The 13,814-nt window shown below is 40.4% G+C and overlaps 4 protein-coding genes across 7 annotated transcripts in view; 3 read left to right on the top strand and 1 right to left on the bottom strand.

The window, feature by feature from the left end:
- Positions 1 to 2,920, top strand: part of LOC149104428 (uncharacterized) — a 5,028-nt gene extending 2,108 nt beyond the window's left edge. The window contains exon 2 of the mRNA XM_089270760.1: positions 1 to 2,920. This exon is cut by the window's left edge and continues 1,381 nt beyond it. The gene's annotated coding sequence lies outside the window, so the exon portion shown is untranslated.
- The window catches only part of LOC110056281 (uncharacterized), a 5,438-nt gene extending 891 nt beyond the window's left edge, over positions 1 to 4,547 (bottom strand). For 2 of the 4 annotated variants that reach the window (XR_016201185.1, XM_089270757.1), the window contains exons 1-11: positions 3,749 to 4,546; positions 3,395 to 3,498; positions 3,087 to 3,202; positions 2,822 to 2,895; positions 2,579 to 2,691; positions 2,246 to 2,341; positions 2,036 to 2,128; positions 1,842 to 1,942; positions 1,329 to 1,481; positions 1,063 to 1,182; positions 1 to 883 (exon numbers count right to left, since the gene is read on the bottom strand). The exon at positions 1 to 883 is cut by the window's left edge. Coding sequence is in view for 2 of the 4 variants with exons in the window: in XM_089270757.1 (XP_089126883.1) it covers positions 710 to 883; positions 1,063 to 1,182; positions 1,329 to 1,481; positions 1,842 to 1,942; positions 2,036 to 2,128; positions 2,246 to 2,341; positions 2,579 to 2,691; positions 2,822 to 2,895; positions 3,087 to 3,202; positions 3,395 to 3,498; positions 3,749 to 4,398 (1,794 nt within the window). In the remaining 2 variants the exon portion in view is untranslated. Of the gene's footprint in view, positions 884 to 1,062; positions 1,183 to 1,328; positions 1,482 to 1,841; positions 1,943 to 2,035; positions 2,129 to 2,245; positions 2,342 to 2,578; positions 2,692 to 2,821; positions 2,896 to 3,086; positions 3,203 to 3,394; positions 3,499 to 3,748 lie in introns of all 4 variants that reach the window. The other 2 variants (XR_016201184.1, XM_089270758.1) reach the window with 2 other exon arrangements.
- Positions 4,548 to 4,911: 364 nt separating this feature from the next.
- On the top strand, positions 4,912 to 7,400 carry LOC149104427 (uncharacterized). The gene has a single exon (XM_089270759.1). The coding sequence runs from the start codon at positions 5,044 to 5,046 to the stop codon at positions 6,271 to 6,273; it is 1,230 nt and encodes a 409-aa protein (XP_089126885.1). The 5' UTR covers positions 4,912 to 5,043; the 3' UTR covers positions 6,274 to 7,400.
- Positions 7,401 to 9,683: 2,283 nt separating this feature from the next.
- LOC149104426 (uncharacterized) lies at positions 9,684 to 11,960 on the top strand. The gene is made up of 3 exons (XM_089272228.1): positions 9,684 to 9,916; positions 9,974 to 10,456; positions 10,901 to 11,960. The coding sequence occupies exons 1-3, from the start codon at positions 9,684 to 9,686 to the stop codon at positions 11,958 to 11,960; spliced, it is 1,776 nt and encodes a 591-aa protein (XP_089128354.1).
- The last annotated feature ends 1,854 nt before the right edge of the window (positions 11,961 to 13,814 follow it).

Raw genomic sequence — 13,814 nt, 5'->3', positions numbered from 1 at the left:
CTTGTTTCCGGAATGGAGCTGATTATTTCTGTTTACTAAAACATAAAATAGGGTCAATTGAACATTGATAGATTACAACAACAACAATTTTAGCAATGAGGACAAGAACAACCACCTCAATATCTTGAATTTTTTTTTTTTTTTATGATTAATGATTTCAGATTATTCATTACATGCAGGCTACAGATTAAATAAATGATCACAAGAGCAGCATACAGCAAACTTGGTTACTTACACAAATTTGCCATTTCATCTTCATCCCATAGTCAGCAAACACTAACTGCAACAAGGATGTAATACCCACTAAAGGGAGCATTCAGTTCTACATGATTTCTCTCAATTTATTTATTTTTTTTTTTTATAATTTTATTTACCAATGACATACGTTACTTACATTAAAGTTACTTACAGAAGGATAAAATATCTACAATTAACTTACAATCAAAAATAAATATATAATTAGCTTACGATAACAACTTTCTCTCAATTTAAGTATAGCATTGTTTTTTTCTTCTTTTCTTTCATAACCTTTTTTTTTTTTTAACTGTATATTACTGTGCAGGTACATATTCCTTGAGCAGAGGTAAGGAAATAGACTGAAGTCTGGCACTCCCAAGGGGTTGGCTACCCAAGCTCGTGTTGTTCCAGAAACAGCCTTTGCATTTCCTGTACCTCTGCTATTATCATCACTATAGAAACAAAAAAAAAATCAAACTGGTAATGGGTTCACATCTATTTTATTCCTCTTGAACACCTCATTCCATATGGCCTGTCTGAACATGAATGTCTTTGGTCTCAGCACTCTAGTTGGGGCCATTCTGTCTGGATGCCGGGAGTGTTGGTAGAATTGAATTGAGGAAACCTCGCGGGCAACATTTTCATTCTATAATTGAAGTGAAGTGTTATAATTATGCAGTACAGTCCATCTAATTCATAGTACCATATGCCCTCCCATCGATCATTGGGTAAACCTGAAGAGCTTAGAGCCTACATGAAATGTTTTCATAAAAGAAATAAACAGAAAACAAAAACTATGTCTAACAAGTATTGATAGCAACTTACCCAATCCAAAATGGCCAGATGGACCCTCATCACATATGTATTGTCACCAAAATTGATTCTCTTCGGGGCATATATAAGGACCACCACATGAAAAGTCTCAATGTAAAAGGTGTCACGGCACTGTAGAAAGTAAAGAGTCAACATGTACTTTTCACTATGCGATTGGCATGTTCCTTGTCTTATAAATTTGTTCTACACAACAATATGCACCACAGTGCACTTGGTCGAGTTTAAAATGTCATTTGCTTTTGTCCATGCCCACTAACCAGAAGATAATCAGAAGGGTTCTTGTAGATGGTGGTCTTTGTTATAGCTTTGATGTAGGCTTCTTTTGCTTGTGGTGAGGTCAAGGGCTTTTTGCTGCACACATAGCCTGGGTGTTGACATCTTGAATCTTTATTGCAGTGGTCATGCTTGCCCTAAGGTAATATTTTATGCCAAATTTAAATTTCCTCAACATCTACCCTGCTATAATGCTATCAATGTAGTAATTTACACCCAGCATTCTGTTGGATTGATTCCTAATAACACATTACATGTACATATACAAGAACCCCTGGGCAAAGAGAGGCACTGTTCAGCGGCATCAAACTACTAAGTATCTCTACTACTACTACTACTACGAAAACTCCCAATTTCTGATGTGTAAAAAAAACCCTCTGGGCTACCATGCCCTTTAAAAATGGCCCGTCCTATATACAAATCAATAAATGTCGTACGAAATATGTTATTGATTTGTTATATTATACACTGGTTTACAAGGAAGCACATCTACAAACCTGGTAATGGTCCACAATGTTGAGTAGGTACTTCTGAAACCCAGCATCAGTCCCATCATTGTTCCTCATTGCCCAGTAGAAATGTGTTTTGGTGGCTTTGGCTGTTAAAACAACATCATGATAAAGATTCCAAATGTAGATTTAAAAAACCCAACAACAAAAACTGAAATTTCAAAACTAACACTTCCCTGTACCTTTATCTGATAATTCAGAGAACCATGTCTTCCCCTCATCACGTTGAGCACCACTGCACACTTTTTTCATGTCACGTGCCACTCCTTTAGTACCTAAAGCAGGAAAGAGTTTTTAAAGTGGAAAGGCTGATGAACATATTTGCAGTGCTGCTTAGGCAAACTGAAGAGCACTAGACAGTCACTGACATATGAACTTTTAAACATACTTACCATGCCAGGTGTCAAATGAATTCTTGATGCCCTTTTGCTCAAACCAATTTTTCAATGATCGGACACAGTCATGGGCCACCTCTGTTATGTTGTATCCTACAAACAAGGGTACGTTTGATATATTATCATGGTTTTTATCCTACACTAGTCCTTGGTTACCAAGACAGGAATCCCAAAAACATAACAGTGAAAATGGAGAAACAGAGTTACAGAGTTACAAGAACCTGTGAGTACCAAAGCAGGATATTTCCATTTACTGAGTATAGCCAATAGGCAAAAAAAAAATGCACTGATGTCTGTCAAACACACAAAAGCTACTACACAATTAGGCACCTTCAGTTTCTGTGAGGTTTGTTACCAGCTGTTTTGTCATCGGAACTTCTCTACTGGGAGCACTCCTTTCATCTGCACGGCTCCAATTGCAGACAGAGATAATTTTTTTGTTGCTGAGAGGCAAAAATCACATAATTAGATGAATGATAGGATGATAAAAGTGGAAACAGCCTTTGAGAAAAGTGAGACAAGAGTTATCAGTTGCATGGGTCTTTTCATGCGACAAAGGCTGGAATTTCTTACCTCATAGAAATAGCTGTCACTGTAGAATGCATGGCTGATCTACTTGAGTCATGTCTGGCATCTGTTATTATACACTGAAAGATGCATTGGAAATAAAAAGGAATGGAAATAAAGAAAAGCATTGAAGAAAATGAAGGTAACAAATGAAGATAAAAAAGTCATTTAGCACTGTGTGAGGTGTTGTTTTCAATTTTGCCCAATGCAAGTAATTGCAACAACACTGAACATACACAGCTAACATCTTGCCAGTTGTATGTCAACTTACATCACCGTTTGTAATATAGTCTTGTGTAGCTTTAACTTCTGCCCTTGCATCGGCCATGGTCCTGTTGCACAGTTCCTGAACCACAGACATATATCCAAATCCCTGGTCTTTATATACTGCCAAACAAAATGATAAAGCTCATTAAGCCAAAATGGAAAAGAGAGATCCAATTGATACCCCAACTGAAGATAGGGGTATATGCTAGTTTACTACAGACTACACCACTCTGCTGTTAAATTACAGGAAACAGCACACCATAGAAAAACTAAAGATAACATACTACAATGTATAAGTTGAAAATCACATACTTGTGTCAATTGTTTTGTCCATCACACAACCAATGCCAGCAGCTTCAGCAAAGCCATGATACTGAGTTTCAGTAAGTCCAGTACATGTGAAAGCATGAACCATTCTATAAAGAGGTTTTTTCAAATGTATCACTCACCTTGGCATACAGATTTACTACAACAGATAAAACATGGGAGAACAGAATGGTGCAAACTAGCTAGCCCCGCAATGACATGTTGTAAAAAATGCAAAGCCATAAAAAAGATAGAAGAGAATATACTTGTACGCTTATAGTATTTATAATGTAATTTCCTGGAATATTTTTCATCAAATATGCTCACTAGCAAAATAGGTCATGTACATATTGTACTCACCTAACATTGGCATAGTACTTTGCAGGGTGTCCCAGAACTCCAGAACTGAGCCAAGTAACCGAGTCGTCGCACACACAGGGAACTTCTATCTTACAAACGTGGCCTTGACTTGAAAAAGTAGCGGAACCCCATTTGTAATCCTTGCCACAAAATTCACACAAAGGATTTGTGGTAAAGTACTTACACAGTGCTTGCAAAGATGACTTCGTGCACACATAGCTTCCATCATCCACTGTAGACTCCACATATATCTGTCTTTTTCGAGTTTGTTGTCGGGCAGGTAATTCAACAGAACCCGGTGATGGTTGAACGGGTTGAGAGGGAGTCGTCATTGGCCCTTTGAGCACATCAGTCTCGGCGCTGGATGAAGAGCTACTTTCGACAGCTGATGGACGAATCATTTCAAAATACGAAAGAAGTCTTTCCATCAAATCAGCATTCTGCGTGGTAGAGGTCTTTCTGTCTATACCAAGAGCTGATTTAGCGTTGTTTATTCGCTGTTTGATAGCTTCCAAACGACTTTGCTGATCCTTTTTGACTTCAATTGTCAGACTGAAATGTGGGTTTCGTTCCGCTGGATCTCGCCGTGCATTTGCACGTTTGTTGATTTCTGTACGTTTCTTTTTATCTGGAGGGGGGAAGCTTTCCATTCTCCGAGTCGAATGGTAGACAAATCTCAACAAAAAGTCACAGACTAAGTGAAATACTCTCACACGACGTCAAAGCAAAGTGACGGTTATTTCGTTCGCGTCCCTCTGCGTCGATACGGCCTCAAACACGTCTACTATTTGCGCATAAATCCACTAGGCAACTGCTTGCCACTGAAGTGGTGAACTGAAGACTCACAATAGACAAAAGAAGCCCCGCGGATGGCCTGTTGCGGTTATGGTCAGGTGAAAATGGCGGGCGATTTGAAATTGACCGCAAGAAAGCGAGTTTTTCACACGAAGCGAGGACATATTGTACTCCAAACACAAAAACAAAGGGAAAAGTAATCATAATGATATTTTCTGACCGTTTCAAGTTAAGTTTTATTGTATTTGACGAGTATAGCAAATACTACGTGTTTGCCGTTGTTCTCCTCATCGTCCGCCATCTTGATTTTTTGGGTGAATTCAAAATTAGGGGGAGGAGCTTATGCCCTTTTATAGCGCGCCTTCTTGTTTAAGCCTCTAACCCAAGATTTGCCATCGTTTGTCAAGGATACCACACATTTGTTGCAGAGAATCGAGGAACTTAACAAAACAGGCCCCTTTCCCAAGGACAGTCTTTTAGTTTCATGGGACGTGGTTGCTATGTTTCCCAACATTGACAACAATTTGGGAATTAATGCTGTTATAGAAGCCTTAGAGGCTAAGCCAGTCAAATTTCCATCTACTGATTGCATAGTTGAGGCCGTACAAATTTGTCTTAAGCACAATAATTCGTTTTTTGAAGATGACAACTTTCTTCAGATTCATGGTACGGCTATGGGTCCCAAAAACGCATGCAGTTACGCTGATCTAGCCGTAGGAATTATTGATAAAGCCAAATCAGGGGAAATTGAACCCAACCTGTGGTGGAGGTACAGAGATGACATTTTTGATCTTTGGACCCAAGGGCCTGCTAAACTCGATGAGTTTACGCATTATATTAATTCTTTGTACCCCACCATTAAATTTACTCCAGTTTCTTCTCCCAATTCACTTAACGTACTAGATCTTACTCTCAATCTGGTGGACGGTTTCATCCAGACTGATATCTACTCCAAACCTACGGATAACCATATTTACTTGCTACGGAATAGCGCACACCCTGCCCATGTTACCAGGGCCATTCCCTATGGAGTAGCTACCAGGATCCGAAGGAATTGTTCTACTGATGAGGCATTTAGTAAACGCTCTTCTGAGTATAAGGGTTATCTATATAACCGGGGTTATAACCCTAATTTGGTTTCACAACAGTTTGAGAAAGCCCAGTCTATTCCTAGACAAACATTGCTTCAACCCCAGCCTAAGGAGTCCAAACAAATTTTTCCACTTGTGCTTGATTTCAACCCTCGCTTACCCAGTATTGGTAGAATTGTTAGGAAATACAAGCACCTTATTTATAATTCACCATCTCTTAAAGAAATTTTTCCGGTAGGGTCCATCATTCCTGCTTTTCGTAGAACTAAAAACATCAAAGAAATCTTGAGCAGTAAGCCTCGTGAGCAACATCGCACGCCCGATAATCAGCGGGGTTGCTTTAAATGCACAGCCAAATGTGATCTATGTCGCAGTTATTTAAAGGAATCTAATTGCTTTACTAGCACTAGTACTAGCAGGACGTATCCTATTACGCAGATTCTTAATTGTAAATCTAAAAATGTCATCTACTTGGTTACGTGCAAGAAATGCGATGTGCAGTATGTTGGTTCCATAAGTAACGAATTTAAAATTCGTTTCCGCAACCACAAGTCTTCTATGATCACCAAAAAACGTACTTGTGAAGTTACTATTCATTTTAAGAAAGAGCCTCATGCTCTGGCAGATTTTGCATTTTGAATTATTGAACAGTTGTGTAATCTTAGTGTCAATAATAATAGTCTTGATGACCGTTTGCTCACAAGAGAGGGCTTTTGGTGTGCTCAATTATGCACCCTCGCACCTCATGGACTCAACAAAAGGTGCGAGTTTAATTCCAGGAATAGGATTCGCTACAATTAACACCATCTTGCTGCTGTATTTTACTTGATTTTATTTGCTTTTTAGCGGGCGTTTTGCTATTTTTATTATTACGTAATTCTTATGTAATCTTATGTGAAAACATTTTTTTTATTTCTTTGTTTTCTTTGTAAGTTATTGTTTTGTAACTTATTTAAGGCTTTTTCACTTTTTGTAAATTTTATTCCGAGTATTGATATTCTTAGTGTCGAAGAAGCCCGAATGGGCGAAACGTCCACTTGAATTAAAGACCTCCTACGAGAAAAGTTCGCATCTTCTTCTGTTTATTCAACCTATGATTATTTAAAGAAGAAGCGTTCTGTATCCACTGGATCCTTTTCTCCAAGGCATCATCGTCGGCAAACCAACATCGTTTACACATCTATATATGTGTGTACTGAGTGTGTAAAGTTATGTGTAACCCAAATGAAGAAATGCAAAGTGTATTCTGTTATTAATTTTTCTATACTTTAGTTTTTGTTATTTTGGGATTACTGAGGGATTTATTGATGTTTTGCATATGATACAAAGTCTTATTTTTCACAAGAAAAATTTTACCCCCTTGTGGGGACACAATATGTGTATTTTTCATACCAACTTATGAGGACTTCACAGAAGTCCCCAGAAGTTAGGTATAGTTTAAGTAAATGCCAACTTCTGGGGACATTTTTGTGGGGACTCCAAAATGTCCCCATATTCTGACAAGTCCCCACTGCTCTGGTGTGTTTTCATATCGAAGTACCCACAAGGTGTGTGTGTGTGTGTGTGTGTGTGTGTGTGTGTGTGTGTGTGTGTGTGTGTGTGTGTGTATACGTATATATGTATATATGTATATATGTATATATGTATATGTATATATATAACTTCAGAGAAGTTCAGGTCTCACGAGTAATCATCGTTTTATAGTTGATGCTCCTCAATCGATTGAGTTGAGCGCTCTACGAAATACGTTCTACTCAAAAAAAGAATTTATATATATATGATAATTGAATAGGATGAGCAGGGAAATATTAACAACTAACTTCTCGGTCCGAAGATATTTCTGAAAGCCGTTTGTTGATGGAATCCGGGATGTTTTTCAGGATAGATGGTGGATGATTGGATTACTTGTGCACGTACAATGGGACGTTACCTTCCTTAGTGTATGGATAGTGTTTGCCGCTCTGCAGGTCAGCGTGACGTCTAGGAAATTTACGATGGTTTTGTCGTAGACAAACAAACCATTGGTAAAAAATGTAACGAGCGAACGAGCGAGTAACTCAGATACTAGACAAAGAAAGATGTATTAAAGAACAGATTTATACCGAACTACTTTATGTTAGTTGCATTTAGTTCACCATTTAAGTTCTCTAAAAGTATTTTTCCGGTGTGAAATTTCGTGCGAAGTTTGAACTTCTACTGCAAAAACAATTTCTGTCAGTTGTTGTGAATCACTCAAAATCAGACTGTGGCTGATAGCGAGGAAATTCGTGAAGTGTATTCCACAGAAATTCTCTCAAACACGGCAACGATCGGAGAGGTAAACTTGACTAAAATTGACTTATTTTTTGCTTAAAATTGTACAGAGTGTTGCTGGGTTCCCTGTATTGTTCATGTATTTTTCCCGCCGTTTAGTTCCCGCGTTTAAGTCACGTGATCTTTTCGAGTGTGCATGTAATGGCAAACGTCGGCAAACGTTGTAGTTGTGTATGCGATTCACTCGAAGTAACGACGGATAAGACGGATAAAGACGCGGACGATTGATGGAATTATGTACAAGCAAACAGGAGCGTCTTATTGGAGTGTTATTCGAATTAAAGTCAGTGAACTAGAGTGAATCTTGCCTATTGAAACCGAGGGAAAGGGAAATTGGCCCTTACAGTTACTTCGAGTCGCTGAATTACACAAGCTGTTTGGAATTTGTTTGGCTTCAAATCGTCGTTCTTCGGCCATCGTTGCGTTTCTATGGTTGGTTTTGGTACCAGCATTATTTGGCGCTCAATTGTGGTTTCGAGTTCTCCTATTACTGGTGGTGAAGGATTTCTTTGTCGAAACTGCAACTTGGAAATTGATTGTTTACGATGTCGATGTGGGATCTTACGAGCGACGATGGCCGAACCACTGCACATGAACACGCGGAAACTCCAAATTAATGAGAAGGCGATGCGTTGGCCTCAGGCTTATTCTACAATGTTAGGAGCTCATGGAAAAGAGTCGGGCTATTCTACAAGAGAAAATGGAGGGATCGATTCTGTTATGGAAGCTGATGTGCGTGTTTCAGAGAAAATTTGGAATGGAGAAGGAAACTTGGAATTGGACCGGAATGTTATTGAAAGAAGACAACCAAGGCTAACCGAAAAAGGCAAAGCTTATTGGCTCAGTGAACGAAAAAGGGAAAGAAACAAGTTCAAAAGAGAAATACAGTCACGGATTGCCAACATTGGAACATTTATGGGACTTGATAAAAATTTGGAGCTAGTCAGTAAGGAATCTGTGAAATTAAAGGAGTGTTTTAAAGAGTTTGGTGATCTTCATGAGGAGATACAAGAACTTCTCATTGAAGAAGAACAAATACCTGACACTCAAGTGTATGACAACCTCTATACTGAAGTAGAGCTTATTCGTGAAACTGTCCAGAAATGGATGATTGATGCTGGTCGACGCAGTCATGAGGAACGGAAGTCTACTAAATCGAGCGCAAAAACAAAGAGCTGTAAAGCTTCACAAGCGTCAAGCACTTCCTCAAGAGCAAGGGCTCTCCAAGCTAAGGCAAGGCAAGCAGAGTTAGAAGTGAGGATTGCTCAACTTGACAGTGTTGAAGCTGCGAGGAAAGAAGCAGTAAGGGCAAGGTTCAGGGTAGATTTTGCTGCTGCCGCTGCTATTGGCAAAGTCTATGAAGATGCGATTAAAGAGGATGAGGAGCAGTATTTGGGCTCCGATGACCCTAGCGATGACCGAGAGTGCTACCATCGCATGGACTACACCCACGTCGTCGCATGGACTACACCCATAGGAAACATTTGTCAAGGAAGGGCACAGCAGCCCCAGAGCACATGATGAATTACTGAAGCATCCACATGCACCTGATCCAGCAGCAGGACAACCGAAAGTTACCTTAAATACAAAGGCACCAAAATTTACCTGCCAACCACTCCCTTGCAGCAAGACATTGTTAATAGCAGTGGAGATACTGTGAACCAAGTTGCAGCTGAAGGAGACTCTTGCACTATTGCGAAGGCAACTACGAACCTCGAGCAGACTTCTGGGAAACGATGGAGCTCAGACTGATGCAGCCACCACCTGCACCCACTCCATTTGATGGTGATCCATCTCGGTACCCGCGGTCTAGAGCTAATTTCAGAGATCAAGTAGAGAATAGAGCCTCACTAACTGACAATGAGAAAATGAACTATTTAATGACTTACACAACTGAGAAAGTGCGGGAGGTTATTGAGAACTACCAAGGCCTACCAAATGGTTGTCGTCTGGCTCTACAGGTGCTGAAGTAGAGGTTTGGACAAAATGCTATGATTGTTGAGGCACTTAAATCTTCTGTTATTAGTGGTCCCAAAATAAGAAATGGTGACAGTGTGGCTCTTTTAACTCCTTCCGACAAACTTCAGAACTGTTGCTGGGCAATGATCGATTTGCAGTCAAATGAGCTTGATTGTACTACCAATATGCGACAAATTTTTGACCGTCTACCAGACCCCTTGCAAGCTAAATGGAGAAGGTCAGCTAAGTTTTACCGTGAAAGGACAGGTGGCAAGGAGCCAACACTGAAAGAGCTTTCTGCATTCATTACTGGAGAGTCGCAAACCGAGAATGACCCGGTGTATGGAAGATCAAGCACCCTGACGGTAAGAGTTGGCATTGGTAACAGATCCAAGAAACAACCCCTCATGTTGAAACCAGCGAGTGGGACACCAATTACCACCATGACAACGGAGGTTGCTGTTGCAGATGCTAGTATTAATCAAGGGACGAGAGAGGTCTTACCAGCGGAAGATGATCCAGTGGCTGAAGTGGCCGGAGCCGAGGTGAAGTTTGTAAGATTTGCAAGGGAAAGCATAGAATTTCGAGATGTTCAGTCTTTCCGACAAAGAGTTTAAGTTGGCGGCGACGGTTTGCAAGATCTAATGCACTGTGTTACCGTTGTCTATCTACTTCTCATGTGAGAAAGAGGTGCTCTGAAAAGAACGGTTGTATGGAAAGGACTGTGCTCACCTCTTAAGTCACCATTCACTGTTACATGCACCTGGGGTGATACCGCGTGAAGTCAGCGAAACTGAAAGGAATGTTGATCAGAGTATTCCTGCAAGGGCTGACCTGACTGTAAATAATGCAACTATGGAAAATGTAAAGCGACGTTTTGTGCTGCTGAAAGTAGTACCCCTGTCTGTCGTTGCTGACAATGTAGCCATTGTTACTACTTATGGTCTGCTAGACACAGCTGCCGTTAGTTCCATGATTACGTCACAACTTGCAGGAAAACTGAAACTTCAAGGTGCTACCGAGTAAGCATCAATACTGTGACTCAGAATAATCATGACTGTGAATTAGCCAAAGTTATCTTCCTGGTCCGCCCAGCTGATCAAGATGGACCCTGTTTCCAAGTCCGTCATGCTTTGACAGTAGAGAGTTTAAATGTGTCAGACCGGTACTGCCCAGATAAGCTGGATCTGTCAGAATGGTCCCACCTTAAGGACTTGGAGTTTCCGAATGTTCCAGTGGACTTGAACGAAGTGTCAGTCCTCATTGGTCAGGACGTGCCACAGGCTCACATAGTGCTGCATTACTGCTGGGGAGACAATCCTCAGTCCGAGCCGTATGCATCGAAGACCCCATTTGGATGGTGTGTAGCTGGGCCAACAAACAGAAAGGAAGATGACAGCAAGCCAGTTGCACTTTCTGTTTTTGAATTTGACTGGGCTGAGGATGAGTCAACCATGCAACTCCACCAGCAAGTAGAGAAGTTTTGGGCTTCTGAGTCGTACGCATTTGGAAATGATGGTGACAGTGCCAACAGTGTTGAAGACAACAGGGCGCTGGAAATATTGGAAAGGACGACCAGGCTGAAGAATGGGAGATATGAAGTTGGCCTTCTGTGGCGAGATGACGACTGCCATCTGCCGCACAACCGACTCTTAGCAAAGAAGAAGCAGTTAAAGAAACGGTTTGATCGAGATCCAGAGTTTGGTGAGCAATACAGAGCAGTGATGAATGACTATGTTGTCAAAGGGTATGCTGTCAAGTTGTCTAAAGAAGAAGCATCCCCCACCAGTAACCGCACATGGTATCTTCCACACCATGGTGTGATCAACCCCAACAAGGCTAAAGTGCGAGTGGTGTATGATGCAGCTGCAGAGTATGGTGGAACCTCGCTTAATAAACAACTGCTCCAGGGCCCACAGCTGAACAACTCGCTCATTGGAGTGCTGTTTCGGTTTAGGAAGGATGAGGTAGCTGTGGCTTCTGACATTGAGAGTATGTTTCACAGAGTAGCTTGTGCAGAGGAGGATGCTGAAGCCTTACGATTCTTGTGGTAGAGTGAAGGAATGGATGAGCAGCCAGGTGACCACAGGATGACTGTCCATTTGTTTGGAAAGGCAGATTCTCCATGTATTGCTGCTTGGGCTCTACATCGGACAGCTATCGATAACCAAACTGAGTTTAGCAAGGAAGTGTGTGGTATCGTATCTATGTGGACGATTGCTTGTTTTCCGTGCCCACCACCGAACGAGCAATTAAGAGCCGCTCTACCTAACCACCGCGTGAGGGGCGCACAAGGTCCGAAAAATGGACCCCTTGATATTTCGTCCAGAGATAACCTATGGTATGCTAAGAATCGTGATATAAGTTTTAAGTTCTAGAGTTTTACATTTTTGAGAAAATTACGAAAAACCGTCGACAACCCGTGAAGCCGAAAAATCACAGAAATGAGATCAAATTTCATGATCAGATAATCGAACTCGCGTGAGGGCGCATAGCAAATTATGGTTTTTCTTAGTTTATAATTTTATTTAGGAGATATTGCTAAGCTGCCTTAATGATATTTCAGACTTACAAATGTAATTCCGAATTCCTGGAGAGCAAGCGAAGAGAACCAAAATTTCTAGACTTTGAAAATCAAAAATTTCATACCGTTTTCAAACATCTCAAAACATACTCGGTATTATGTAGAATTCTTTCAAAATTCAATTCTAGCAGGTACAGGCGCTGTTTTTGAACGTGATATAATTTTTTCTTGGCAAAAGGTATTTTTGAGGCAGGCGGCCCCTGCAAGTTGACCCAATTTGGCCTTTCCGAGAGATTTTGTTTAACCAGGAAATGAAACCAATTCGACTAGCCTTGGCTCACCTTTCTCTGGCTTGTGCAATATTTTTGCGGGACCTGGGTTTACATCTTGCATATAAAGCATCCTCTGCATATCTATTGAGTTTTGCATTGAATATTTCTAATGAAAAGAGGCAAGAAGTGAAGGAACTAATTGAACTGAAAAATAGACCCAGATCGATGTCACGCAATCTTTACATCTAAGTGATCGCGTGCCGCAAATAAATCCGCGTTGCTATTTTTGTCTTGCTCTTGCTCATTTCTTCATTTTCTTCCTTACTGGTATACAATGTTTTCGTTCTGGTTTTTTGTAACTTTTTTATTTGTAATCACAAGCCTATTTTGAAGGAGAGTTCTTTGTCTGCAATACTTTGAATTGGTGTATATACACGCAACACATTTACTTTTCCCATTTTCTAGTGACTGTGCAACAAACTAGAAATCCTATCTAGTTTTAGCTCCAAAAGTTAAATGCCTAGGCAGGTCCATTGCTAATAATTTCCTAAAGCTAGATAAAAGGGAATAGTAATATATATCTGAAAAAGGGCTAGTTACTGGCCGCAAAGCGAGTTTTTGTAATTTGTATTAATTGTATTTACCAATTTGCCGATAGAAGGTGAACACGCAAATAGATCCCCTTCGTGGCGCATCTAACTTTTCAGGAATTATCTTCAACAAGATACCTTTTGATGCAGAAGTAGACGCACTCTTTTATATGATTCTCGAAAACTATCTCTTCGAAAACTGAAAATGATTTGCTTTTGGGTTCGCACAAGACATGTTTCTTTTCGTACGAGCAAAGAGCACGTAAAACTGTTTTGAGAGTTGCCATCGAGAGAGATCCAAGTTTAAAACAGATAATTACCAAACGCAAATAGATCTGTGACAAACGGTTTATTTACCTCTAAAAAAGTTCTTAATATAGAATTCTCTCGGCGTTCAAGCTGTTATCTTTTGAAATTGAACTTTTTGATCGCTCGCCCGATAAGCGAAGCCAGCACGTGCGAGGTTTCTAACTTTTTCTTAAATTCGGCGAACCTTATTACGCGGACAAACTCCACTAGAAT

The sequence above is a fragment of the Orbicella faveolata genome, unplaced genomic scaffold (assembly GCF_042242905.1).
Source record: "Orbicella faveolata isolate gen_17 unplaced genomic scaffold, um_ofav_v1 contig_34, whole genome shotgun sequence".
In the NCBI taxonomy this organism is placed as follows: domain Eukaryota; kingdom Metazoa; phylum Cnidaria; class Anthozoa; order Scleractinia; family Merulinidae; genus Orbicella; species Orbicella faveolata.
The sequence above is the reverse complement of the archived record's forward strand: the minus strand, read 5'-3'. Positions and strand labels throughout refer to the sequence as shown.

Bases quoted from the DNA above. Each gene is read 5' to 3' on its own strand.
- LOC149104427 (XM_089270759.1), top strand. From the start codon at position 5,044: ATGTTTCCCAACATTGACAACAATTTGGGAATTAATGCTGTTATAGAA.
- LOC149104426 (XM_089272228.1), top strand. From the start codon at position 9,684: ATGGAGCTCAGACTGATGCAGCCACCACCTGCACCCACTCCATTTGAT. The intron at 9,917-9,973 runs GTAGAGGTTTGG...TTCTGTTATTAG, and splicing joins CTGGCTCTACAGGTGCTGAA to TGGTCCCAAAATAAGAAATG. The intron at 10,457-10,900 runs GTTTGTAAGATT...CACAACTTGCAG, and splicing joins GTGGCCGGAGCCGAGGTGAA to GAAAACTGAAACTTCAAGGT.